Source organism: Eutrema salsugineum, unplaced genomic scaffold (assembly GCF_000478725.1).
Source record: "Eutrema salsugineum unplaced genomic scaffold, Eutsalg1_0 scaffold_20, whole genome shotgun sequence".
Classification (NCBI taxonomy): Eukaryota; Viridiplantae; Streptophyta; class Magnoliopsida; order Brassicales; family Brassicaceae; genus Eutrema; species Eutrema salsugineum.
In genome coordinates this window covers 2,642,414-2,666,771 of record NW_006256828.1, presented here as the reverse complement: position 1 = coordinate 2,666,771, position 24,358 = coordinate 2,642,414, and the positions used below count along the sequence as shown (strand labels likewise).

Sequence of the window (24,358 nt, the reverse complement as noted above, 5' to 3'; positions counted from 1 at the left end):
TCTTCCTCTGCATCGTTTATATGTGACTGTGTGAGAGAGACTTTCGATGCTGACATAGCACTATGTTTAGAATCACTTTAGGATTTTCAGTGAATTTAGCATATGTGCGGTTTATTATCAGAAAAAGTGCGTCGCAGTGGAGATTTCAGGAAATAACAAAAATTGGAACCTGACATTTGACTTTTTTGATGTAATGAAGACAAACCATCTTTAATGTTTGCCCATTTCTCATTTGTTTTATGAATTTAATAAAGAAACAGAGGATTGGCAATTCACTCCATTCACCATAGATACATATGTGCTATGGTCTTAATTACCTGAAGCATAAGGTGTTAATTATATGTCTATAGTCCCTTCTTCCTATGTAAAAGCCTGAGATAAAAAATCTACAGAAACAGAACATTGACCCATCTTTTGTCCTAGGGTATGAAATAAAAAAACTGCCTTTTCAGACAGAAGATGAAGATCACTTCCTAGAGACAACTACACAAAGCATTTATCACTTCGACCATAACTCTTTAATTGACTCTATTGTTTCTGCACCTAAAAGATCTGTCCAACGTTTTTTTTTTCCTAGTACAATTACAATAGGACAGAGATAGTTTTGTCCCATTCCTCAAGTCACTTTTTAACATTTCAAACAGCTTCACATTTTTTTTTTAAAAAAAGAGCTATATCTCATGGTCACTTATTCCTCAATCTTTCTTCAACCTCTAACTGTTTAAGGGTCCTAACTTCTTCTTATGACTTACTTCAATATCTAGTTACTGTCATTAGATATTGAAGAAAGTCAAAACTATAATAACAGAAACATCAAGTAATCACTTGTCACACTTTATTGACCACTAAGTTTGGTTATCTGAAGACAGAACTACAGAGACCAAACAGAAACAAATTGTATTTCAACAAGCAAATGACACAAGAAGGCCCTTTTTTTAGCCATATTCTTATTACTGTTCCGAGTTCCCTCTAAAGGTCGTGCGTAGGTTTATCATCGTAGAAGAAATCTGATAAACAGCAACTCACAGTGTCTCCAGGCGACTGGCTTGAATCAAGGAACATAGAGAGGCTCAGGCATTTTTTCTCTTTTAATCCTAGCATATAAGAGAAATGTAAAAGCATGAAGAACAGACTCACTGAACAAAGTCGTAGAAGGCTTTTCATCGATATGATTATAGAAAAAAATAGATGGAATAGAAGTTAAATAAAGACTTACCAGTTGTCTTCTGCCCATTTACATCCATCAGATTCTACTACATGTAAGCTATAGGCATGTCTTGAATTCGGTGATAGATTCTCGAAACTGCATCCCAAAATCCACATTGAGAAAACAGTAGGGAACATTGAATTTTTCAGAGCTCAGCCAAATCTAAACTATTAAGCAAGCTCCTTTATACAGAAGATGAAAATTACCTTTGATGGATTAGATCACCATGAATGGCTATCATTGAGCCTGCTTTCATTTCAATCGGCACAAAATCTTTCTGCTCGTATGACGGTGATGGCCGATCATAAGTTACACCATTTTCACCTCGGACAAACCTTCTAACCAGACCATCTAAAACGAAGCAGTGGGGGAAAAAAAATAGAGAACTGTTTAGCTAAGCAAACTACGACAAAGAACACTAGAAATAGAGGTGATAAACTCACTCTTGTGAGAACCAGGAATTGCCCAAAGACAACCATTAACAGTTGTAGAATCTTCTAAAGCCATCCAGAGACCAGTACAACTAGGTGGATCCGTGTACACAAAAGAATTATCTTGGTGCGGCACAACTTCGCCTCCGATTCCAGGTTGCTAGTAAAAATGCACAGTTGAAAAACTCAAATCAGATATATTGTTCCAAAGAGGCAAGAATACTACTTAGAGATAGGGGATGTAATAGGTGTGGAAAGTTTAAACGTAACTGCAAAACACTAATTTTGAAGTTGTTCATATAGATATACGTGATGATCTGCCTTCTTAACTGTTGAACATTTGCATATTCATTGATCTAAGTCGTAAATAATACAAACAAAAAGTCCAGAAGTAAATAAGAGTACCTTGAAAATGTACATGGACTGCATGATGACAGGTCTCCTGTAACCTAAGGATGATACCATACTTGAAACCTTGGACGAATATGTGAATTCCCTATACAATGGGTCAAGCTCATGCAGTGCTGCACCAATACAACATTATTAACCTTTGTGATATGTTTTTGTCAACCAAACACTAAAAACTTTATAGTAAAAGAAGATAATAACAATTAATATATAAACACGTTGAAAAAATACCATGCCCAACTTTGTTAATAGAAAGCTCTTTCGGTTGCTTCAGTTCCCCATCGTCGCCAAAAGCTTTTTCTGAGATTCAAACACAAGTACGCTTCAGAATTCGATACCAGCTAATAGCGAGATTATAGCAAAAGAAGAAGAAGATATCAACTAAATGATCAATAGAGAGTAATAAATTTACAAACAAAGAGAGAGTATCCTAATTAAGTCACTACAAAGGAACTGCCATAACTTTCATAAAGATTCATATTCATATTCTATTGTATTAAACAAGAAAATAGAATTGTATTGGTATTTTAAGATTCTGTAAAATTGCTAGGAAAACAAAGATACCTCAAATACAGTATATTCGTTACAAATTTTCATACTTCTCACAACAAACAGAGCATTTACACACATACAGCAACATAATATTGCCAAGAACATCATAGGAACACTATGGAAATAACCAAAGCGGTCGTTCTGATTATGTAAAACAAAGAAGAAAATAGAAACTAAGTAAGTAATCGAAGAAGATCTTTAAAGATTATAGGATACCTTCAAAGAAGAAGGAGATTTTTTCAGCGCTCTCAAAGAAGTAATTATCGGTCGTATGCTTCTACGGAAGACGCATAATATCAAATAACCATCAGATTTAGTAACATAAGACGAATATGAATTAAAAAAAAAACATAAACTTGGTAAAAAAAGTAACCTGATTTTTAGTGGAGAAAATAGAGGAGACGGAACAATCAAATTGATTCAGCAACTCGTCCATCCTCTTCCTCAAGCCACAAATCTCATCCTCACTCGCGAAAGATTCGATTACCAAATACCCTTTTTTCATTATTACAATTATCATTATCAGCTTCTTAGCTCATCAATCCAAAAACTCGAGCTAGGAAGAAATTTCAAACAAAACCTTGAGAGTGAAAAAACTCGAGCTGATCTGGAGTTAAACTTCCGGTGATTCCCATTGATGTGGCGGTTCCTGTAAAGATTTCGCCGGGAAGAGTATTCGTGATTTGTATACTTCCACAATCCTTGTGCGAACAATTTATGGAGTAAGATTGTTCTGTTTTGACTTTGATAACCCAAAAGCCTAAACAAAGGACAAAAAAAAAATTAAGAGAACAAAGATATGATAAACTCCAATACTTATTGAGACCTTTGCCCACGCGCAACATTCGTTTGCTAAACCTTTGTGTTGGCGATATTTGCCAGTTCCACGTGGACTTATCTTTCAGATCCAGGGGCGTACACTCGACGCGCTAGTATAGCACGTGAAATTGTTTTTGTTTTTTTTTTGCTTTTTTTGTTTGTTTACGGACCTATTAATTGGGAACTATATGGAACATAGATCAGTTAGCACTCGTGAGAATATTAAAAAAAATGAAAAAATCTAAAAGAGTATGAAATATGAACGACACATAGGATAGGAGCAACTAAATAAAGAATCAAATCAATATTGAACATTATTTTCTGAATGAAACATAAGATTCACCTCTGAAGAATCATAAGAATATTGTGAAAACAATTAAAGCCCTATTTCAAAGAATTAAATTAAATAAACCCAAAAAAATAAAAGACACGATGGTCTCTACTCTCTAACCAAATCAAATGTACAAAACTTTTTGGGCAGCTTCTTCTCCCCTCCTGTTCGTCTCTACATATCTCCTAACGCAAAGACTCTGACGTCTGCGTTTACAAAATGTACAAAACGCAAACGTTTCAAACCGTAAAACACCCCAAAAAAAAAACAAGATCCAATCACTGTCCTATTCTTTGCCCCAGCAGCAGCCAGGGATTGAACTAAACCTCAAATTTTCTCTCCTGTTATATGCATCAGCTTCAATGTGTCAAAAGTATCAAACAATGTTGTGGCTGTTACTCCTCGGCAGACCCTTCCCGGAGATAAATAGACGATTTCATCCTCCAAACGCTGTCTCCCTAAAACTCTGCGCGGGCCGAGTCGCCAAGTCCACTCTGATTCGAAAGAATTAGAATTACAAGCAATGAACACGGCCTTTACATTCTGGTCGGCCGGCAATAAAATATGTGTGCTTTCAGGTGGCAGGAGGTGGTCTGGAATCTGGGGTTGTTGTTTTGTTCCTACGGGACATGCAGTCAGGGCAAGGGAATGTGTAAATGGAGTCATTAGGTCGTTTTAGCTCAATCCCCTTCGAGTCACTATGAGACCTCATGTTTAGCATTTGACGTTTAAAACTTCGCCATCTGCAGATAAAAAGCGTTTCAGCAAAAAGGGATCACACAGCGACACGGTATGGTGAAGAAAAAATGGAACAGTGCAGATATTGTTCATTTGGAGGTGTTAGAAGTGGAGCTTGAAGGAGTACAAAAAGTGAATACCCTATGTTGGGATTGTCGAAGAGGATTGCTAACTTTCGCTTGTCCGGTCTAATGGTTTTGGAATGTCCACCGTATAAATATCTCCGATGACCCATGAGGAAATGAGGAAAGTTTCCACCTTGTGTGGTCACAAATACCTCACTGTGGAGACAGACCGTGTAATCTATTGCAGCCATTCTGGAAGAGAAGTTCTAAACACAGAGTTCAATGTCAGAAAAATAATTGATCACAGAGAAATATATTCTGGAACAAACAGCGGGAGAGAAGCAGACCTTATACGGAGCAAGTTCCTCCTCTGATGCAAGCATCTCCTTAGTTTGTAAGTTCGGGAACATCTCCAGTAGCGGGGCCATAGTTCTATTCGCATTATATATCTGACCAGACGCAAGGAAAATATATGTGCTTTTGTTGAATCCCATTCCTCTAAGCATTAAACCCACCTGAAGAGTTTACAAGAAATATATAAACCAAACTGAATAAGTAACAATATAGCTCACCATACAATACAAGCCACACTATTGCTCACAAGGGTTTGTGGAGCTATTATACGGGTGATTAACTTATGAAGATATCCGAGAATGCTAATATATTGTAAATAGTAGGAGCAGTGTCCAGAATCACACGAATTGATGAGTACCTCTAAAGGAGTTAACGGGCATTTTCCATTTTGCCTAATAGCACCAGGTCGAATAACGCGGCCTGGTTTTGTAAACTTTCCTTTCCATCCTCGTTCTCTTGCTGCAACCATATCTTGTTTTTCTTGGTTACCACCATCAAATACACAACAGGAGAAAGCCACCATGTCCTGCAACATGTATATATAGCTTATTATATATCAACTCAGACACAAACTCTGCATTCAAAAATTATAGCCATGATAAAGACCAGTGGGGATTCTCTAGATGCCTCTCCTTTACATGGAACAAACCTCTTCAAAACGCAGATGTACAGATACGTACTTCGCTCCATGGTTTGCACTTTGCTCCTTCATTCTCTTCACCAGTGTTTCCCCTAGGGTTAGAATGGGTTTCGAAAACTTCAAGGCTTCGTAATTCGCCAAACATCTAAGTCTCTGGACAGGTTGAGGCGCATCAAACGAAAGTCTGTTCGCAAATGGGGATATTCGTATAACCCTGTGCCATGTAAAGACAACAATTCTTCAATGACAAGTGCTAAACAGACCCAAAAAATCTCTTCTGCTAAGAAAAAGGTGGTTTACTATTCTGTTAAGAACAATGCGTAACCAACTCTAGCACGTGAGAAAAATCTTCTAAATAACAAGTTGTAACTTACTTCTCCTCAAGTAGCTTCGGCAAGATGGAGTCCCGGTAATATTGAATAGGTGACCATGCTTTAACTCTGAAGTTGTAAACATTTGTCATGTTATAGTCAAAACGTTCCATTAGATATTCAGGAATTGTATCAACCACCCGGACATCATTTGCTAAGGTATTGACAAAGAACTCTTCGTCGTAGATGTCTCCAAATTTACTGAAAGAAAACCTTTTGTCAGAACGCAATCTACAAAAGATGGCTTTGCTTGAACAAATAACCTCAAGATAAGATTTTCAAAAGAAAACAATCTAAAACCTTGGATCTCTCCATATGCTGTGATAATGGAAGTTGGGAATTACTAGTGTTGCATTTAGATAGCCTGCCACAGCAACCGCATTGCATATCTAAGCATAACATGGGAGAGATAAGTCAACAGCTTTGACATAAATAACATTGCTAGACAAGATTTCGCGAAATGCATAGATTTCATAGATCATGAAAAGATCAACAAACCTACCGATGTCCGTTGCTGATTCAAGCCTCCATTTGCCTCGACATATATGAAACCGTTTGAATCGGGTAAGGCTACAATAATAAACAAAAAAAGCGATACCTAATTAATCAAACAATGATCCAGAGAACAGGCTAATTCTGAGCTGCCAGCAGAACTTTGCAGAATGAACAAAACATTTACTTTAGCACATTAAAATCCAGGGTCGCTTTTAATCAAGGTGAGAACGTTTTGACAAAAAATCATAAACGCTGCAGCTTTAAACGAGAAGCAGAATTAAAAAGAAATACAAAAGCAATGCAGTACCTCCACTAGACTTGTTCACGTACGGCTTCCACTCCCCAGCTTTATAGGAATGTTTCCAAATGGTTGATATCTGACATGAATACAAAAGCATTGATGATACATGAAAAAGCAGGACAGCATGTATAAGTTTGTGGCTAACATGCTAGACTCTCAACGCAGTACTCAAACCGTATAACATGCTTGCAAAACAGCCACATAACCAAAGTAGCATTCATGATATAAGGAGGAATTCGTTCACCAAAGTCTCCCAATCTAACAGTAATTTCAAGGGTAAGATACAAAACCAACACGAACCTATAGCTCAAAAGGAAAACTTCTGAAGCTAATAGTCTTTCTCTCAACGTGCTGAAGTCGACGAAGGAACAGTTTTTACATGTTAATAGAGCTAAAACTAGATAACACAGTATCTTTTCAACCTACAAGTCTCGAGATTGATAACGAGATTCATCACCTTGAATTCCCCTATAGAAATATCATCACGAAACCTACCAATCAATCACTTAACCGTACTAATTTAGCCGAAGAAGCAACAGCTCAACCTGGCAAAAAACCCGAAATCTCTTCAACATCCAATGATTCAGGGGAAATTGCCAAGGATTCAATTAGAAAGGGTGTGCAAATCAAAAATCTAGACATACCACGAGGTATCCAAAAGTCAAAAGGAAGAACCAGGGAATCGTCAGAAACTTAAGGTACACAATGTGGAGCTGCTAAAAACTCACCGCATCAGCCGTGGAATCATCGGCGTCCATCTCAGGGCGGAGCTTAGCGTAAACCTGCGGGCTTTTGTAGACGGATCCTGGCGGAGGCTTACGCTGGATGATGGGAACAACATCGAACGAAACGGTGCCCATGTAAAGAAGCATACAGGAGATATAGATGAGAGGAGCGAAGAGGAAAATTCCCTGACGCCGGAGAAGAACCGATAAAAGGATCCAGGATAGGCGATGAGCAAGGGTCCGACTTGGCTGAACGGTAGGAATTCGACCGGCGGCTTTTGACCGGCCGTGACGGTAACGAGGAGAACGGCGAGGAGACGCCGGAGGAGACGGAGTAGTGTGGCCGCTTCCCGGCAGCCGATTCTTCGCAAGCATTTGAAAATCAAAAATCAACAGATCTCAATCCTAATTTTTCCCTCCTCTTTCGTTCAACGACCTTACATCATAATAAGTCCAATCGGCGTCGGCGGCGGAAGGTCGTGAAACGCAGAGATGCGGCGATATTTGTTCCCACGGCGGTGGATGCGGCGGAGCACGGTTGCGAAATTTGAAGTGAATCGCCGGAAGAGAGAGAGAGAAGAGAGTGTATGTGGACCTTTTTTTCTCTTTTGCGGTGGAGGCGTGATCAGTCACATGCACCCTTTCCTTCTCTTCCTTTGGCTTTCTTTCTGTGCTTTCTTTTTATTTTGCCCTTATATTTCAAAATCTAATTATGACCATTTTCCACGACCAAAAATAAATAAATTATGAACATTTTCCTTTAATGGGATTGGAGTATATATTAATTATTCTAGATGAATAGGCTTTTAGCTAGATTTCCTTATTCTAATATATACTAAAAAGAAATTCATTTTTTTGGTACTACAAGTAAATCATTCAGTTTTTAGGATGTTGTGACCTTATTCTACTTTTTGATTATTCGTCTAAGATATGGAAATCATCCAACAAGAACTCAACAGATTTATTCTTTGTCATGTTTTGAATGGAAAATAGAATTAAAATAAAATCTGTATTTTTCCGTATATCGATAGCATATTTTCTCGTTACAGTTGTCTATCTACAATGGTGAATTATCTCTTTCAACAAAAAGAAAATAAAAATTACCTATAAATTATATATATATATAAAATTATCTGCAGGATATCCTTGTATTTATTTTTAATTTGTCAACGATATCCTTGTATCTTTTTGTGTGGAATTATCAACATAATATATCGTTGAAAAAATGTAAATTTCAGATATTTACACATATATATATATATAAATATACATATATATATACTTTTTAGACGACTATACATTTTATTTGTCTATATCAGGAAAAGAAAAGCATATGCATGAATATAATACGAGTAATAATTAGTGTATAACATCAATAGTATGATGACACAATAGTAAAAGTATTTAAGTACTCAAAACTAAACAGAAGACAAAGCCAACACGACAAGCAATGTTGATTCCATACTCTGTCCCTGTTAAACTAATCTTCCGTCCCTAACCGGCACGTGCTTTGGTAAGGAATTAGGGTGTAATTATGTTGATGACAATATTATAATTTTACAAGCATGATTGCTTCTTAATACTACAATGCAGCCACATAAATATCGTAGAAGTAATCAAATATTGGCTTCTGAGTTATTAGATTTAGATCTCCACGCCGTTCAAAAAAAAAAGGGATTTAGATCTCCACTTGTGGATGACATAATCCCCACAAAATCATACAAATAAATATATTAAACATGTTGAAGCTTAACCTATACTAAAGTTTTTTAAATGGCCAGAAACCTAATGAAATATCTGAAAGTACGAAATAAATACTATTTGTCATTGTTTTGAAAATACCACGGAGTTAATAATAATGTGAGTTTACTAGAAATTAGCCTATGGCTGTGTTGCATGTGCAACTGAGATAGAGAGAGAGAGTGGTTGGCAACAGCGACTATTAATTATTTTTAGAAGATAAATGAAAAGATTCCAAATTTAGAAAAATACTATATGCCATTTTCTAGTATTTTCATCATTTCACGATATCTTAAATTGAGTAATATGACACGCCACGTCCGTAATTCAATCACAGACTCGCATGTTTAAGGTATATAGATCCAACGAAGATGTGTATGTTTAAATCCTTTGAATAAAATTTCCAGCTCTCTAGATACAAAAACTTTCTAAAGATCTCAAGCATTTAGCTGTCAAAATATTAACCTCAACAATTGACCCATATTATTTACCTCAAAACTCTCTTCCATTATTCGTGGTTATCATTAGAAGTTGAAATTTGTCCAAGAATATCGAGAAATGAAGATCTTTCAAAAGGAAAAATGTCCTGATTGAGACTTAGTGACACTTGCAAGTTGCAACAAGCTATTCGACGATGTTCCAAATCATACTATTTTGTTTTCATATGTATTCAATTTTTGGAATCGGCCGTGTGTGGAGTTTTCTTTCGCTAATATATGCACTAAATACAAAAGAGCACAAATCCTCCTTTTCTCCTCCACATTTTACTTGATGGCCACACAAGACTGATTAGACAATAGATTAAGACAAGTTATAAAGGCCAAATTCAAGGAGGACAATGATGATAAATAACAAAACTTTCAAACTTCCAATATTCGACCATGTTAATCAAGTTTAAACACTCAATAATTATTCTTCACAAGAACACAAACGCCAACAAGAAACCCACTAGCTTCATTTTCATTACTCGTGCAATGTACCGAGGATGTCTTCGTCCCGGAACAGATGATACCTGCGTCCATCATACGTACACAAGTTACTTACTTGGATTCATCACCAACACAAAAAAAAATTGATAACTCTTATCTACATATATATCTTGGGTTGTTTCTGACGAATCAAGGGTTTTTTTGGATCAAATCAATAGTATTGGGTAGAAAATAAAATATTTTAAAAGAAGGGATTCTGTATACGTACTCTTTCTCGCCGAGTTTGACCTCTGTACCACCGTACTCGGGAAGAAGAACGGTATCGCCTTCTTTAACCGAGACCGGTAATAATTTACCGTCTCTGTCCCGTGAACCGGGTCCAACCGCTATAACTTTACCGGAGTTTAGCTGTAATCACACCGGAAAATGATCACCGATCTTAATTCTCCGGCTAAAATCAGAAGATCAAATCATACAACAACAAAAATAGACTTTACCTTTGTGGATGTCTCCGGGAGAAGAATACCGGTTTCGGTTTTCGCCGATTGGAGAATTTTCTGCACCAGAATGCGATTGAAAGTTGGGATCAAACGCTTCATTTCGCTCCGATTGTTCGGAAAATTTTCAGAGTAAGGTTAGCTTGGCTCGCGGTTCAAGGTTTCGTAGGGTTTTACCGATTTTTTGGAGAATTTGTATCTATGAATGGGCCCACAAATGGGCCTAGCCCATTTAAAGTCTCTCCCTGTACTCACGCGTCTCTACGAATCAGAGAAGACTCTGGCATCGAGCTCGAGAGGTGGACACGGACGGAGAATGGCGAATCAGAATACAGCTACGTACGGCGTTCCGATTTACGCCGCCGAGTGGATTCCGGAAGAAACTGTCCGATCGAAAATCGACAAGGATCAGGAGAACTCCGAAGATGGCGGTGAGTCTTCGTCCTCGATTTCCTCGTCTCGGAGCTGCATCGTTTTGTCCGGAGGCGGCGGAGATGGACGAAACGGAATCCCTAATTTGATCTTAGTCTGTCGTGTTGATCTCGAGACCAATTCTCTCTCGGAACAACCTGTAAGTAGTGCAAATGGTTTTTTTTTCCTATGAATTCCGGAAAATATTCATAGCTTGATCTGGTGAAATGTGTAGATCTATACGTTTGCAAGGATTTTGATTTTCTTAGATCCGTGACTTACGATCGTTTTTCAGCTGGGTAGGCTTGTGGTCAGTGATCTGCCTTACAGGATGGCTGTTCATCCTCGGGAAGGTGGTCTTGTTTGCGCATTACCAAACAGTTGCAAGTGAGTAATCTCATCCGTTTTTTAAAGCTCACTAGGTTCGAATTGTCGTGTTATGCAATTAGAATCGAGTTTTAAATTTGCAAAGCATATTACTTTGAAGTTCTATATACAAAGTCGTAGTGGTTTTATGGTTTGGAGTAGACGGAAATTTCAAGGGATGTGATACTACTTGCTGTTCTCTTGATACACAGACTGTTTGATTGGGAAAACATTATGAGCACGAGAGAGGATAATCAGGCTGGTGAAGAGTCAGAGGAAGGGATTAAAGAGTTAAACGATGTTGGACAACAGTTAGCTTTGGCGTTCAATCAAGAGGGGTCTGTGCTTGCTGCTGGTGGGGAGGTAGGAAAGCTCTTAGATTCAGTCCTTTTTTTTAAGTAAACAGAGAAAGAAATTAAGAAACTTTAGTGGTTCTTATGCATTTTTGTTTTGATGCAGTACAGGATGGAACTTTGAGGATTTTTGAATGGCCTAGTATGAAAACGTTACTCAATGAGTCTAAGGCACATGCATCTGTTAAAAACCTAACTTTCAGGTGGGCTTTCTCCTATCAAATACGGAAAAATTTGCCGTCTTCAGAAAGTCGTGTACAAGAAATCATCTTCGAACAATTATTGTAAACAACTTGCCTGATTTTTGTTTTGCAGCGAAAGTGGTAAGTTTCTTGTATCTCTTGGAGCTCCGCTTTGTCGGGTTTGGGACGTAAAAGCTTCTGCTGCCATTGCCAGTCTATCAAAAGAGAAGGTCAGTGAGGTTTTGCTCTTGAGTCAAAAGCTTTCTTTGAACTTTGTATTCAAGCTTATAACTTTATTTGCTGATGAGTTTGAATATAATAATGCAGGATGAGATATTTGCCTCCTGCAAATTCTCCGTAGACAATGCAGGCAATGAAGTTCTTTACATTGCTGCAAACACTGGTAAGCACACATTCTGACAGTGCAAGAACATATAAAGTTAGATCTCTTTTTTGTCACGGATAAATAGCAGAATCTATTTGTTTTGCGTAGAACGTGGTGGGAGTATTATAACATGGGATACAACATCATGGAAAAGAAGACGTTCAAAGCTTATAAAAAACAACTCTATATCGGCCTTTAGTGTCTCAGCTGATGGGAAGCTTCTTGCAGTGTAAGTTATTTTTGGGGCATACTTTTGGGACCAAACAGATAAAAGTAATACTAATTCTAATTTTGGTTGTCGTACTTTTTCCTTAATGCAGCGGAACCCTGGAAGGGGATGTTCTAATAATTGATTCAACAAGAATGGAGACTAACCAAGTCGCCAAGAAAGCTCATCTTGGTTTGGTCACCGCACTGACTTTCTCCCCTGATTCAAGGTTTTTTTTCTCTCCTCATTGAGGATCCATCTTTCACTGTATAACTACCGAGTCAATGATTATGTTTAAAATTATAAACAAACAAAATTTTGGATTTGGGTTTGGTTTTGCAGGTGCTTAGTGTCAGTCTCTTTTGACTCTAGGGCAAAACTAACCGTCATTGAACAAACGCATGAAAAACGTAAGTATATCTACGATTTCTCTTGTTTTCCCTCCATCTTATTACCTGACCCAAAAGGCTTTTTTTTTTTGGTTTCAATTTTTCTATATATTGTTTGATTTTGTCATGGATTACCAATCAAAACCTTAAAATGTGTTTTGTCGATGAAATTGCAGGTGGAATAAGGTCGTGGATGGTGGTATTGCTGTTCGTGTTGCTTTACGTGGTTTCGTATTATTTCATGGAGGCAAAGGGGATCATACGTAAAAAGAGCCCCTAAAGTGATCCACAAGACAATACAGCAGAATGCCTTGAAACCAGCACATCATACCCTCGTTGAGTTTTTTTGTTTTTGATTTTGTAGCCATAGCTTTTGTGTTGAGAAATTCGAAGAGATTCTACACCTTTACCTGAAACTTGAATGCTTTTATATATAAAAATGTAAACTAACATTGTAAACTACTATATTATGGATCAATAAGACTCTTTTATGTTCCTCATAAACATAAAATAAGCGTGGAGTAAATTTAAAAGTATAGTTCATTAGTTTTCAGCTTTCAAGAGAAACTTCAGCTTTCTTCTTTGCTTTGTTGCTTTAATATAACAAAGATAGTTACAATGTTTGGAGACTGGGTAAGCAAAAAATAAAACTAGCCTTTGTGTGTATATATATTGATAATCCCCAGAGGTTAGCATAAAACCCTTTTTTCTGTAATTAGGTGCTTTGGTAAAAGCAAATAAACAACAAAAGGATTATTACCAGAGAAAAAAAAAAACTGTAGCTATTGGCGCTTCCTTTGGTAGAGAGAATAACCAACGAGCGCAGACATCAAGAATGTCCATAGTACCTGCGGAATCCACCCATGTTGTTACTTTTAATCATTAAAAAAGAAGGATGCAAGTAGTCATTTAAACACGATGAATCAGATACAATACCGTATTGATTGTGTGCCAACGTTCGAGTCGTTTAATCCGTGATTGCATATCATCCAAAACGTTGTCTATGGAAGAACCATTTCTTCTTGGTGATGCTTCCGACACGCTGTTGCTACTTCCCTTTTTGTTGTAAGATCGTCACAAGGCAATGAGAACCATTTTAAAGACAACGAAACTAGAATGACAAAAGAGGATGAAGGAGACTTTTATTGATTACCTGAGATTGTATGAATTCCACAAGTTCTTGCAACCGCGCTGCTTGTTGTGTATGGATTCCACTTGAACTTCTCTGGACTGGTGGTAGTCTTTCCAACACTATTTGAAGGTAACTCTTCATACAAGAAAAAAAGAGGGAATAAGAACTTCGTTATGTATAAAATGTAAATGAAGATAAAGAAAGAAACCTTTGTTGTGTATGAACCATCCAGTTTGAGTGCTGAACCAGCAGCAGTCACAGCTTCTTTGTTTGCGCCTTTGATCTGTATGTATGGACTTGGCACATCTTGGAGATGATCAACCTCAATCAGAATCTTCAAAAGCAAAAATTAAGAGGGAGACTTATTTGAACCATATTCACCATAAGAATTGTCACGGAAAAAAGATTATATGTCGAGTTTTGATTGTTGTTTCCACAGTTTCAAACAAGATACTCGCCTTTCCGTCTTGGTAAATAAAGGCAGAGGCTTCGATATACGCCACTGCTTGATACCTGAAACCAAGAATAGAGCATATATGATAACTGTCTCCAATAGCTATCATATTGAGGATGAAAAACTGAAATTAAACACTTTATTTGATTTCTTGCTCACCCGAGATTAAGAAGACCAGCCACAGTACTTACGCTAATGTCGAAATCTACTTTGGGCTGAATGATGAAGTTTCCTTCCCTAATTGGCTGTGACACAGTAATAAAGATTCATGAGACATAACTGATAAATTCACTGATTAACAACACATTCAGAAACTACAGATTAAATATCGTACCTCACGTATAAGCACCGCAAACCTGCCCTCACAGATTCTAACGCGTATGCAGTCACTATCTGACAACTGCCCATTTGCAGGAAGCCCAGATAGCCTGAAATATATATCGATAAAATTCTGAACGGAGCTGCAGAATTTCGTCGATTCAAGGATGCTGAGAATATCCTGATACGGAACCTTATCAACGACATGACGAGTCGTGAGTGAGTGTTTCTGTAAACAAGGGAACCTAGATCTATGGAACCTCAGAATTTGTGATATTTTATCCTTACCTGTTTGTTGCTCTTCAAAACAAACAAAGAGCTCTCGGGAGAGAGAACAGGATCAAAATCATTTCGAATCTTGACCTGTATTATTGGGAAACATAAGTACGGAGATCATACATATGCCCAAAATCGTGTTGGTTGAGTACACTTTTATACAATTATTGAGACTGTTTTTTTTTTCAATAAGGAAATTGCAATCACAGCAACAAAACGAGTACGAAAAGACAATAGAAGTCAATATAAGTAGGTGAAATCTAGAGTCTCAAGTGTACTCACATGTGCATGCACTAGATGTGGCTCAATATGTTGCTGGAACATTGGAAATACGGTCATCATTATCTCATTTTGAGACATGAAACACCCGACTCGGCTTTTATCCCTCTGGACTCTAGATATAAGATGTGAATGAACACCTCCCACCTGTTTTATGAAGCGGAAGAAATTCAGTCTGTTCTTGATAAGAAAACAAGATGAAATGAAGAAAAGAAATAATGAAGCAGAAAAGCATCTTACAACAGCAACCCAAAGGTCCAAAGATTGTCTGATTTCTGGATGCAATGCGTATACTCCCTCGAAGATGATCTAAACAGCAGTGTGATGTTAAAAAAATAATCAAATAAGTACGCTTCAAAAGATAACAAAGGCAACAACCATTTGAAACAGATAATATCATATGAGAAGACTATGATCACTGACCACACCACACTCTTCAGAAACTTCAAGTTCCTTGAAGCCACATCTGGTACCAGTCTCCAGGTCAAATACAGGCAGTTTTGTTCTTCGACTATTTGTTATGTCAGCAATGTTCTGCAAATGAAATAGAGAAAGATTTTCAATTTCAATAAAACTAACCCAAGTGGGCTGACAAATTACCTTATCCTTTTACATTCCCAAACAAAAGCATTACCTTTGAGAGCAAAGTCAGATCAAGGGAACTAAAGTCATCATGCTTGAAATCTTTGACTTGTTCAGATTTAAAGTAACTTTCAAGGGAAACCACTTCACAGCCAACGATATTTGCCATTTTATGAGCCAAGCTAGTCTTACCAGACCCACTAGGACCACCTTCAGTGAAATCATTGTGACGATATAAAGTGTAAGAAAATAATTTCTAGGCTCAGTCTCCAAAGCAAAACAATACAAGCAGCGAAGAAGCAATATTACCTATTCCCACAATAACAGGTGGTCCCTTATTCTCCAACAAGGCCTGAAACAGTAATCACAACCAAAAGAAGCCTTACTAGAAAGAGCAAAGTCTTTGCAGTGGAGATAATATCTGCAAGACTAAGCAGCTATTCTACTTAACAGAAGGAGATTCCTCCTATCTTCTTACCTGTATTGCTTGAACGGAAAGAAGCAACCCTCTGTCCAAGTCGTATGAATCAGGCATAGGAACCAGTCGTATATTATCCCTGAAAGAGGAATCTGTGGCTGCTGGATGAGAAAGCCTAAGCATAAATGCGACGATAATACTACTGAAATACATTTGATAGACATAACACTAAGAGAGGGAGCATATCAAAGGGAAAAACCATCAATCTTAAAGAAAGACGGACATACCTACAACAGAGCTTACTGAAGGAGGTGCATCAAAAGAGGTGAAATGCCAAGTTGCAACCATTGGTTCCATTTGAGATTTGGTAGGAGATCGAGTCCACGGCTGCGATAAATCTTCGAGGCGGGTAACAATGTTTGGGGTAGTTCGGATAGGTTTTGGTGCAACAATTTGCTTCTCCTGGTTAGTGATTACAGGAGACTGTTGCAAAAGTGGAGGTGTATTCAAGCGTGGTACACCTGCAACAAGGGTTATACCGCAGCAATTAAGATTCTGTTCCACTGGAAAGCATAGGAAATGATACATAGTAGAAACAACATGTTCCAAATTCACTGACCTTTTCTTTCAAGGATCAGTTCCAAGTATGATTTGGTGATCCAGGGCCCACTAATACCCATTCTTAGAGCTTCAGCTCCCACACTCTACATGGAAAAAGATGTATTAAACATGTATAGCAAAATGGAGACTGATGAAATAACCTAGATTCAAATGCTACTGACAGAGAAGAAAATCAGTAACAGAAAAGGTTTTAGACGGAGTTTTCTGGATTGAAGATTGATGTGCTTGTTTTAAGAGAGAATTGTGGGCTATTACCTTCCTATCTGTTCCTCTCAGTACCAGGAAAGTCTCTCCAAGAGTATCAATCGTTTCTCGTGACAGGGATAAATTACCATAACTAACTGCAGTTGAAGCTCGCTTATAACTCACTACAACATTGTAGCCTAAAGCTAACAACCCTCCAAGTGTCATCCGTCCAACCTGCTAGACAATAGCAACCAAGTCACATAGAGAAGAGTTGTGGGGAGTATCTTTGAAAAGGATGTGTTCAAGCTGGATGCCATTAGGACCAGATATCCTTAAATATAGCTATGCTCTTCAGCAGAGATGATCGGAAATTAACAAAATTAGGGAAAATACTGGACCAGAAACCATAAACATGATAATTCTATATCACCCAATTCCTACTGTTATCTTTTCCGATTTAAAGAAATAGAAAGAAGGAAACACCAAATGTTGAAACCTAGTTGCATGTATTAACTCACCTCAAACTCAGCTTTTGGCCGGATAATGAAATGCTTGTCGACAATTCTTTGGTCTCCAAGCGACAGATAATACCTTATACCAGCTTGACGAACTTTTATCCAGTCATTTATACGCGCCTCTTCACTTGCAGAAGGAGGTCTGAGGTACATCTCAATAAAACTGAAAGTAGCACCAGAGAAACCATGTCAGCATGCATATAAAATCCAGTAAAAAGCTTAAACCATTCCCACATGCTAGAAGAATCATTCTTACTTATCCTTCTGGACTTCACTTTCTTGAGCAAAAGAAGTTACTATCTGTTACATGAATTTTAGTCAAGCGGTAGACATTATTATAGAAATCGAGGTCACAGCTGGAGATTTTAGCACTCGAAAGAAACTACAGACCTCACTTTTGCATTTCAATTTGTATATGGCTTCCCGAAAAGATGAAACAAAACTGTTGTTGATTCTGATCTGCAAACTCCCAACAAACGGATAAGTCAAACTTCTGAACTCTTAAAGGGGATAAAAAGAAGAAGAACCAACCTGCGCATGATGAAGATCTGGCTCAATATGTTTTCTAAACAATGGGAAAATGCTGTCGATAAGATAATCGAGCGAACACGAATCTCCAATATCATAACGGACTTTAGAGAGAAGGCTAAAATGAACGCCACCAACCTAATCAACAAAGAGAGTAAAGGATGATCATATTCACGGTATGTTATGATTGTACGTTAGCTAGGCCAGTAACTGCAGTGGATGTGAGAAGTTTACCACTGCAACCCGAATATCCAGTAACGAGCGCAATCTTGCATGAAGAGCATACGTCCCATCAACAATCACCTACAATAAACCATAGCCAAAAGAACTTAACAGCCATACCAAACTACCAAAGCCATAGCCAATATCACATTTCTGGCTTACCACTCCAGATGATATCTTCACCATCTTCGTATCGACACGCCTCTTTTGCTGGAAATCAAAAACCGGAACAAGAGTATCTTTTCCTTTGATCAAATCCTATTTATAGAAAGAGACGAGTTAGTCAACCCAAGTCATTCTACAGAAGTTTCACTAGTTAAACAATACAATAGCACTTCTAATCAATCCTTACAAATACAAATCTGTCAGGGAGAAGACCGGAGGTAAGGATCAAAATACCTCCAAATTCTGGACTAATGCATCAAAATCTAATGTTTCCAGTTCATTTTTGTCGTCAATACTATCACGGTAATCCTCCATGGCAATTACAGTACAGCCGATTACAGATGCCACTTTCTCTGCCAAGCTTGGTGCACCCAAAAACAGCAACAAAAACATGAAATCGAGCTTGCCTACCAATACCATAACAATGTTTCAACCTAAACTTAAAAGATCGGTTACCTTGTTTTACCGGAGCCGCTAGGTCCACCTATACCAACCGTAACAATGCCGTCCTTCTTCTCTCTGAGCTCTTGAATGGACTTCACTAACAGGTAATAGCCATGATCGAAAGCCTAGAAAGCAGTAATCAACCCAATGATCATGATCTCCAAGTTGTGATTCTCCGGAAATTTCAAAAACTAGGAAAACGGAAATTTCGAACCGAGAGAAGCGTACCACGTGAAGAGGAAGAGATTGAAGAATCGAAGAAGACGAAGAAGAAGTAGAAGGCTGCTGCTGGAAGAAATCTCGTCCTCCCTCTTGGAAAACACGCTGAACAACCTCGTCGTCCATGGCTGCTCCGCTTCAGCGACTCGCGATGATCTCAGAGCAATCGAGGAAGAGATTCAACTTCAAGTCAGAGAGACGATTCGAAACTATGCCCGATGAATCCGAGGACCCAACGGGAAGATCGATAGAAAAGTTTTCGTTCAGAAGGTCGAGGAAACGGAAAAAAACCTGGAATCAAAAATGATGAAACCTCAGGAGAACAAATTAATTAAAGAAAAACAAAAATCAGAAATCAACTTTTCTTTTGCTTTTATTTATTTTATTTTTTGTTGTTGTTTTAAGCCTTTGCCTTTTATGTATTCAGCAACACTTTGCTTGCAAGCTTGAGTCTCCCGCTTGTTCTTCCCTGTCCGGCTCAACTCCCCGAATACTCATATGCCCAAAAATAAAGGTTAATATAGAACCGAAATTAACTTATGGGTAGTAGTATAACAGTTTCATTGTAAATTATGGACTTAATTTAATCTATTATATCAAAAGAAATTATCTCCATGTGAGTTTGCCTGGTTTTGTATTGTTGAAAAAGAAGACGCTCGTTTTCAAATTTCAACGATTCCATTCCATTTCTATGAATGGAGTAATTATAAGTTTTGGTTAATCCTACGTTAAACGGAATGGATATAGCCATATAGGTCAATAAAATTACGTAAAAAATATTAAGGCCAATAAATGTTACTAGGAACAAATGTCAAGAGTATGTAGTGGTTATTGTACAGTATTTCCAATGCCTTGTGATTAGGATGAAATGCCTTGTGATTAGGATGAAATGCCTTGTGATATGAATTAATATTTAATAAATTTGCCCTTATATGGCTTTCATCGGCCAATGTCTGAGGCCCATTAGCTTACTCTATAATGATGTCTACTTGCAAATTGAATGCTCGAAACTAAAGTTGATGTTAGAGAAATCATGGAGTTGATGGATAAGTTGAAAAAGACATGGTAGGACTCGCACAATCATTATTTAGTTATTTGAATTGTACCATCACCTAACAATTAAAAAACTGATTTAGAAGAAAAAAAAAGTCGTATTCATTAGAGAAAAATTGCCTAAACATACATGAACGATGAATCCACTCGTGACACATTCGAGAAAGACGAAACTTCTCATATGTAATATTCCGTATTGCCACCAATCAAAGTCGAAGCTGTCGTGATTAGTGTGAAGGATTTAACAATTCAGATATGTGAGGGTGATAAAGGTACATGATTGCCTTCATCGGAGTTTTCAGAAAAATGAAATGCAAGTGAGCAAGAGTCATGTCAGAAGACTCATCATAAAATTCAATAAGCTGCTATGAATCAATCTTGTTACAGACTTTTCCGGGAAAATGTTCATTTAATTCCTCAAATATTTGCAATCAATTAATTTATTCCTCAATTATTGTATGTGCAAATTTATCCTCAACTGTAAATTGACTTAGCAAAATTAGGCTCCAAAAGTGTTAACGTTAAAAAATAAATTGAAATCATTAAATTTAAATTCATAAAATCCTTGAAATCATATTTTTCTTCGATATTGACCCCATACAAAATATATCCTCTTCTTCTCGGCTTAAACGCAAAAAATCAACTTCACCAGTAATCGTCGCTGCTCTCAAGCATTATTTGCGGCTTTGCGCCTTCAATTAACAATATGTGACTCATCTCTTCAAGCGATGGACACAATAACAGAGGAGCGAACCGCATATGTCGACGGACAAAGCTCCTTTTAAAACGATGAGGAAGAAATTGATTCTCTCTTAAGTTGAAATTTCTAGATATCTTCTCGAGTGAGTTCGAATGTGAATAATAAAATGTTGGAATTGATCTCCAGCCGCTACAGTATGAGCTTTAAGCTTCTGGAGTTGTCAATAAAGTGCCGCCAAATGTTTGGGAACATCTGATGGGGTGGTGTGTGTGGGTGTCAAGTTTTACCCTAATTGAATCAATAGCCGCAAGTGCACAACTGATCGATTGTAGTACTTAGGGATCGAATCCACAGGGAAGGAAGATCTTTTCCTGCAAAAAGCCTTTGAAATAAGTTAAAGTAAGGAAGTCTAGAACAAAAACGGTTTAGTGGGGGTTTGGTAGTGTGTTTAAAATGTAAAAACGAAATATTAAAAAAAGAATACGGGAATTAAATGACGTAATAACTAAACTTAATGAAAAAAACTAAAAATGATAAAAACGGATATTCTAATGCTTAAATGAAAATGAACTAAAAAGGAAAGACAATATTGAACTAAAGCTTTAGAGAAAATCGGTGTAAATCAATAAGGAAGAAAGTGTTGGGCTTCAGGGAAGTTTTCTCAGGGGTATGAACGATTCAAAACATTGCTAGAGAGTAAATTTGATAAGATCTTAGCTTAAAATTTTCGAACTGGAGTCACGGACGTATGAATACGCCACTGTCGTGATCATAGACAACTATCTCTCTCAACCCTGACCAGTAGGTTTCCACTCTGGCCCTAGAAGAGAAGAGATGCATTATGTTTAAAACTCGTCCTAATTCACAAATCGCCCATAGGTAGGTTTCCACTCCTATGTTTATTTTGCTCTCCCAAACTAGATCTGATACCTGATGAACACTTTCGTGTCACCAAGCATCTGGATCAGATTGTAGTTCATGACGCTACCTTCATGCAGTAAAAATGAATTCAGAAGAAAAATTTCTAAGATTCGGCTCAAAAGCTCATGGAATTCTCATCGAACGTATAAATCCCCATCGAAAATCCCTTAATCCCAATAATAAAACTACTCAGACATAATGAACGAAATCAAAGACATAATATTAAGAAGTAGAATAGAAACCGAAATTGAAAAAGAAAGAACAAGGTTTTTTATAGTGCTCAAGACCTCTCTGGACGTCACTTAGGGTTTCTCCAAATGTGGGCTTCAGAAATGGGCTTTTTGGGCTCGGAGGTTGATGGCCACGGTCGGGACAGGTGTGACCGCGGGGAATGAGTGTTTTTCCGCGGTCAGGATGCTCCTGACCGCGGGAAATTGCTTGTTGGCCGCGGGTGGAAGTGTTTGCCGGCTGGTTTACGGGACATCTTGCTCTTCGCGTATGTTTTGATTGAACCGTTGGATTGCCAAGCTGTAAAGTGCACTGTGATACTTCCATCTTTAAGGTCTCCAAATTTGAGCTGGATCAGACGGTGAGAAAGCCTTCAATCAAGGGTGAACTTCTGACGGTTTGACTCTGAGCTTAAATCTGGTTTTCTATCCATTTTGTTAAGTTTTTCCCTAAGTTACCTAAAAAGAGTCTTGGAACTACAAATACTAGAAAAACGTGATAAAACTACTTAAAAGCAATTAAAAACATATAAAAAATATTTCAAAACGATCCATAAAAGTGGTCAAAATACGGTGTTATCAACATCGTGACTTGAAACGACACGGTGGAGGCCGAGTGGTCGGAGACTCTTAACTCAGGTACTATAGATTGGAGATTTGGAGAAAGGGAATGGTTCGTTTATGGGTAATGGGGAGAGCGACATCATTTGGGAAGTAGATGATGCTTGGTTTGGGAGCAAGTGGGTCCTTGGGTTTGCTGGAGAATGGGAGATAGTGTGAGAGAAGGATGAAGAGAGAGAGGATTGAGATTGGGAACGATAACTGAATCGAAGAATCAGTAGAATATGAAAAAAAAATTGGGAGAAAAAAGATGATTTGTGTACTTTGGGTCAAAACCGAGAAAAAAAAATGATAAAATTTTTTTTTGTAAATTTAATTTAACGATTTCTGTTTTCTGTTTAGCATTGACATTTTTGGAGCCTAATTTTGCAAAGTTAATTTATGGTTGAGGAATAAATTTGCACACACAGTAGTTGAGGAATAAAACAATTGATTGCAAATACTTAACGAATTAAACGAGTATTTTCCCGATCTTTTCCTTCATCTACATAGGTGCATAAACTGGGCATCCTGATAAGGTTCTCAGCAGCTCCCTCTTCGTGTTCTTCATTTGCATTCACAATCTTAGCTTATTGGTGTTCTTCGTCCTCCTGAAAATTTTTCAATTATGAACTCCTCCTTTAATTATCTCTCTGCGTTTATTAATATGCTTCAGGCTCGTTTTTTACCTCAGACTCATCATCACAATTTCACCAAGTAATCTTAATACTAACCAAAAATCCAAGTAATCCCAATAAATAAACAGATAAAGAATTACAATAAATTTGGATTCGTATGTATCATATGATGGATTTCTATCGATATCATGATCATGACAAAACTCCTTACCCAATATTAATATTTTAACATATATAAAACACTTAAATAATTTATTAAATAATTTATAAAATAATATTAAAATATTTAATAAAGTTAATATTAATTTAAAATGACTATATGTATTTGAAGTTAATAACTATGATACAACATTACCATCACTTATATTATTATTATAAGTCTTTAACATTAATTTTGCAACCGACACAAATTATCATTAATAAAATAATTGATGCAAATATTTATATTTAATGGATATAAATACTCTATCACTTGCTTAATCAATGCAAATATTTACATTAATTACTTATTTGATGTAAAATATTTGCATAACTGGTGTAAATATTTGCACCACTACTTTTAAAATCATTTATTTAAGTGATGTAAAACTCTTTAACATCATATATAAGTAACGCAAGTAATAAATGATGTAAATCACACTTTATTATGACAATATGTAAAAGAATTTGTGATCGTAAAATATTGGTATATTGTTAAGGTTTCTGTAATTATATCTATACTATTAAAAAAGAATGGTGTTTTGTATTCAAACACAATTTTTACTTGGTTTTCTACTATTCTATTTTTGGATAACTGTTGGCAACAAAAATATTAATTTTAATTTAGATTTACTAAATAGGTTAATTTAGTGTAATATTAATAAAATAATGTATTTTTTATTTCTGTTTTAATATAAATCCAAAAATTTAGTTTTTCATTTAGATTTCTTATAGATTTATATAAGTTATATTATCAAAAAGTAT

The 24,358-nt window shown here is 37.0% G+C and overlaps 5 protein-coding genes across 7 annotated transcripts; 1 reads left to right on the top strand and 4 right to left on the bottom strand.

Moving 5' to 3' along the window:
• Positions 1-658: 658 nt before the first annotated feature.
• LOC18016163 (phytanoyl-CoA dioxygenase) lies at positions 659-3,382 on the bottom strand. Its single transcript, XM_006398478.2, has 9 exons — positions 3,179-3,382; positions 2,972-3,093; positions 2,815-2,875; positions 2,278-2,346; positions 2,044-2,162; positions 1,651-1,798; positions 1,414-1,558; positions 1,217-1,303; positions 659-1,094 (listed from the first exon to the last, which is right to left on the bottom strand). The coding sequence occupies exons 1-9, from the start codon at positions 3,231-3,233 to the stop codon at positions 1,052-1,054; spliced, it is 849 nt and encodes a 282-aa protein (XP_006398541.1). The 5' UTR covers positions 3,234-3,382; the 3' UTR covers positions 659-1,051.
• A 320-nt stretch (positions 3,383-3,702) lies between these two features.
• On the bottom strand, positions 3,703-8,090 carry LOC18016162 (protein ESMERALDA 1). The gene is made up of 10 exons (XM_006398477.2): positions 7,441-8,090; positions 6,719-6,788; positions 6,419-6,486; positions 6,217-6,305; positions 5,920-6,117; positions 5,555-5,759; positions 5,264-5,431; positions 4,899-5,066; positions 4,627-4,817; positions 3,703-4,491 (listed from the first exon to the last, which is right to left on the bottom strand). The coding sequence occupies exons 1-10, from the start codon at positions 7,810-7,812 to the stop codon at positions 4,323-4,325; spliced, it is 1,698 nt and encodes a 565-aa protein (XP_006398540.1). The 5' UTR covers positions 7,813-8,090; the 3' UTR covers positions 3,703-4,322.
• Positions 8,091-9,978: 1,888 nt separating this feature from the next.
• LOC18016161 (10 kDa chaperonin, mitochondrial) lies at positions 9,979-10,770 on the bottom strand. The gene is made up of 3 exons (XM_006398476.2): positions 10,604-10,770; positions 10,375-10,514; positions 9,979-10,189 (listed from the first exon to the last, which is right to left on the bottom strand). The coding sequence occupies exons 1-3, from the start codon at positions 10,703-10,705 to the stop codon at positions 10,141-10,143; spliced, it is 291 nt and encodes a 96-aa protein (XP_006398539.1). The 5' UTR covers positions 10,706-10,770; the 3' UTR covers positions 9,979-10,140.
• Positions 10,755-13,391, top strand: LOC18016160 (SEC12-like protein 2). Its single transcript, XM_006398475.2, has 10 exons — positions 10,755-11,174; positions 11,310-11,401; positions 11,593-11,743; positions 11,845-11,936; positions 12,049-12,145; positions 12,243-12,318; positions 12,409-12,529; positions 12,621-12,737; positions 12,851-12,918; positions 13,074-13,391. Exons 1-10 carry the CDS (start codon positions 10,809-10,811, stop codon positions 13,175-13,177), a joined length of 1,284 nt encoding a protein of 427 aa, XP_006398538.2. The 5' UTR covers positions 10,755-10,808; the 3' UTR covers positions 13,178-13,391.
• A 140-nt stretch (positions 13,392-13,531) lies between these two features.
• LOC18016159 lies at positions 13,532-19,616 on the bottom strand. Of its 3 annotated transcripts, none has more exons than XM_024155266.1 (26): positions 19,266-19,616; positions 19,050-19,162; positions 18,828-18,954; positions 18,591-18,686; positions 18,441-18,509; positions 18,210-18,344; positions 18,069-18,137; positions 17,935-17,978; positions 17,682-17,841; positions 17,233-17,400; positions 16,976-17,060; positions 16,644-16,877; positions 16,417-16,508; positions 16,248-16,290; positions 15,991-16,148; positions 15,780-15,890; positions 15,597-15,665; positions 15,360-15,503; positions 15,090-15,164; positions 14,818-14,994; positions 14,643-14,728; positions 14,488-14,542; positions 14,238-14,363; positions 14,051-14,164; positions 13,834-13,953; positions 13,532-13,745 (listed from the first exon to the last, which is right to left on the bottom strand). In XM_024155266.1, the coding sequence occupies exons 1-26, from the start codon at positions 19,380-19,382 to the stop codon at positions 13,680-13,682; spliced, it is 2,853 nt and encodes a 950-aa protein (XP_024011034.1). In that variant the 5' UTR covers positions 19,383-19,616; the 3' UTR covers positions 13,532-13,679. The 3 variants fall into 3 exon arrangements, with proteins under 3 accessions (XP_024011034.1, XP_024011033.1, XP_024011035.1); XM_024155265.1 differs by having other exon boundaries at positions 16,417-16,514; positions 17,233-17,397; XM_024155267.1 differs by having other exon boundaries at positions 17,233-17,397.
• Between the last annotated feature and the right edge of the window lie 4,742 nt (positions 19,617-24,358).

Bases quoted from the DNA above. Each gene is read 5' to 3' on its own strand.
- LOC18016163 (XM_006398478.2), bottom strand. From the start codon at position 3,233: ATGGGAATCACCGGAAGTTTAACTCCAGATCAGCTCGAGTTTTTTCAC. The intron at 3,094-3,178 runs GTTTTGTTTGAA...TAATGAAAAAAG, and splicing joins CGAGTTTTTTCACTCTCAAG to GGTATTTGGTAATCGAATCT. The intron at 1,559-1,650 runs GTGAGTTTATCA...GCTTCGTTTTAG, and splicing joins AATTCCTGGTTCTCACAAGA to ATGGTCTGGTTAGAAGGTTT.
- LOC18016159 (XM_024155265.1), bottom strand. From the start codon at position 19,382: ATGGACGACGAGGTTGTTCAGCGTGTTTTCCAAGAGGGAGGACGAGAT. The intron at 18,955-19,049 runs GTAACCGATCTT...GGGTGCACCAAG, and splicing joins AGCGGCTCCGGTAAAACAAG to CTTGGCAGAGAAAGTGGCAT. The intron at 14,729-14,817 runs GTACGATATTTA...ACTGTGTCACAG, and splicing joins TTGCGGTGCTTATACGTGAG to CCAATTAGGGAAGGAAACTT.
- LOC18016160 (XM_006398475.2), top strand. From the start codon at position 10,809: ATGGGCCCACAAATGGGCCTAGCCCATTTAAAGTCTCTCCCTGTACTC. The intron at 11,744-11,844 runs GTAGGAAAGCTC...GATGCAGTACAG, and splicing joins TGCTTGCTGCTGGTGGGGAG to GATGGAACTTTGAGGATTTT. The intron at 12,919-13,073 runs GTAAGTATATCT...ATGAAATTGCAG, and splicing joins TGAACAAACGCATGAAAAAC to GTGGAATAAGGTCGTGGATG.
- LOC18016162 (XM_006398477.2), bottom strand. From the start codon at position 7,812: ATGCTTGCGAAGAATCGGCTGCCGGGAAGCGGCCACACTACTCCGTCT. The intron at 5,760-5,919 runs GTAAGTTACAAC...TACATGGCACAG, and splicing joins CCGAAGCTACTTGAGGAGAA to GGTTATACGAATATCCCCAT. The intron at 5,067-5,263 runs GTACTCATCAAT...TAAACTCTTCAG, and splicing joins GCCCGTTAACTCCTTTAGAG to GTGGGTTTAATGCTTAGAGG.
- LOC18016161 (XM_006398476.2), bottom strand. From the start codon at position 10,705: ATGAAGCGTTTGATCCCAACTTTCAATCGCATTCTGGTGCAGAAAATT. The intron at 10,515-10,603 runs GTAAAGTCTATT...GTGTGATTACAG, and splicing joins TCCCGGAGACATCCACAAAG to CTAAACTCCGGTAAAGTTAT. The intron at 10,190-10,374 runs GTACGTATACAG...TGATGGACGCAG, and splicing joins GTCAAACTCGGCGAGAAAGA to GTATCATCTGTTCCGGGACG.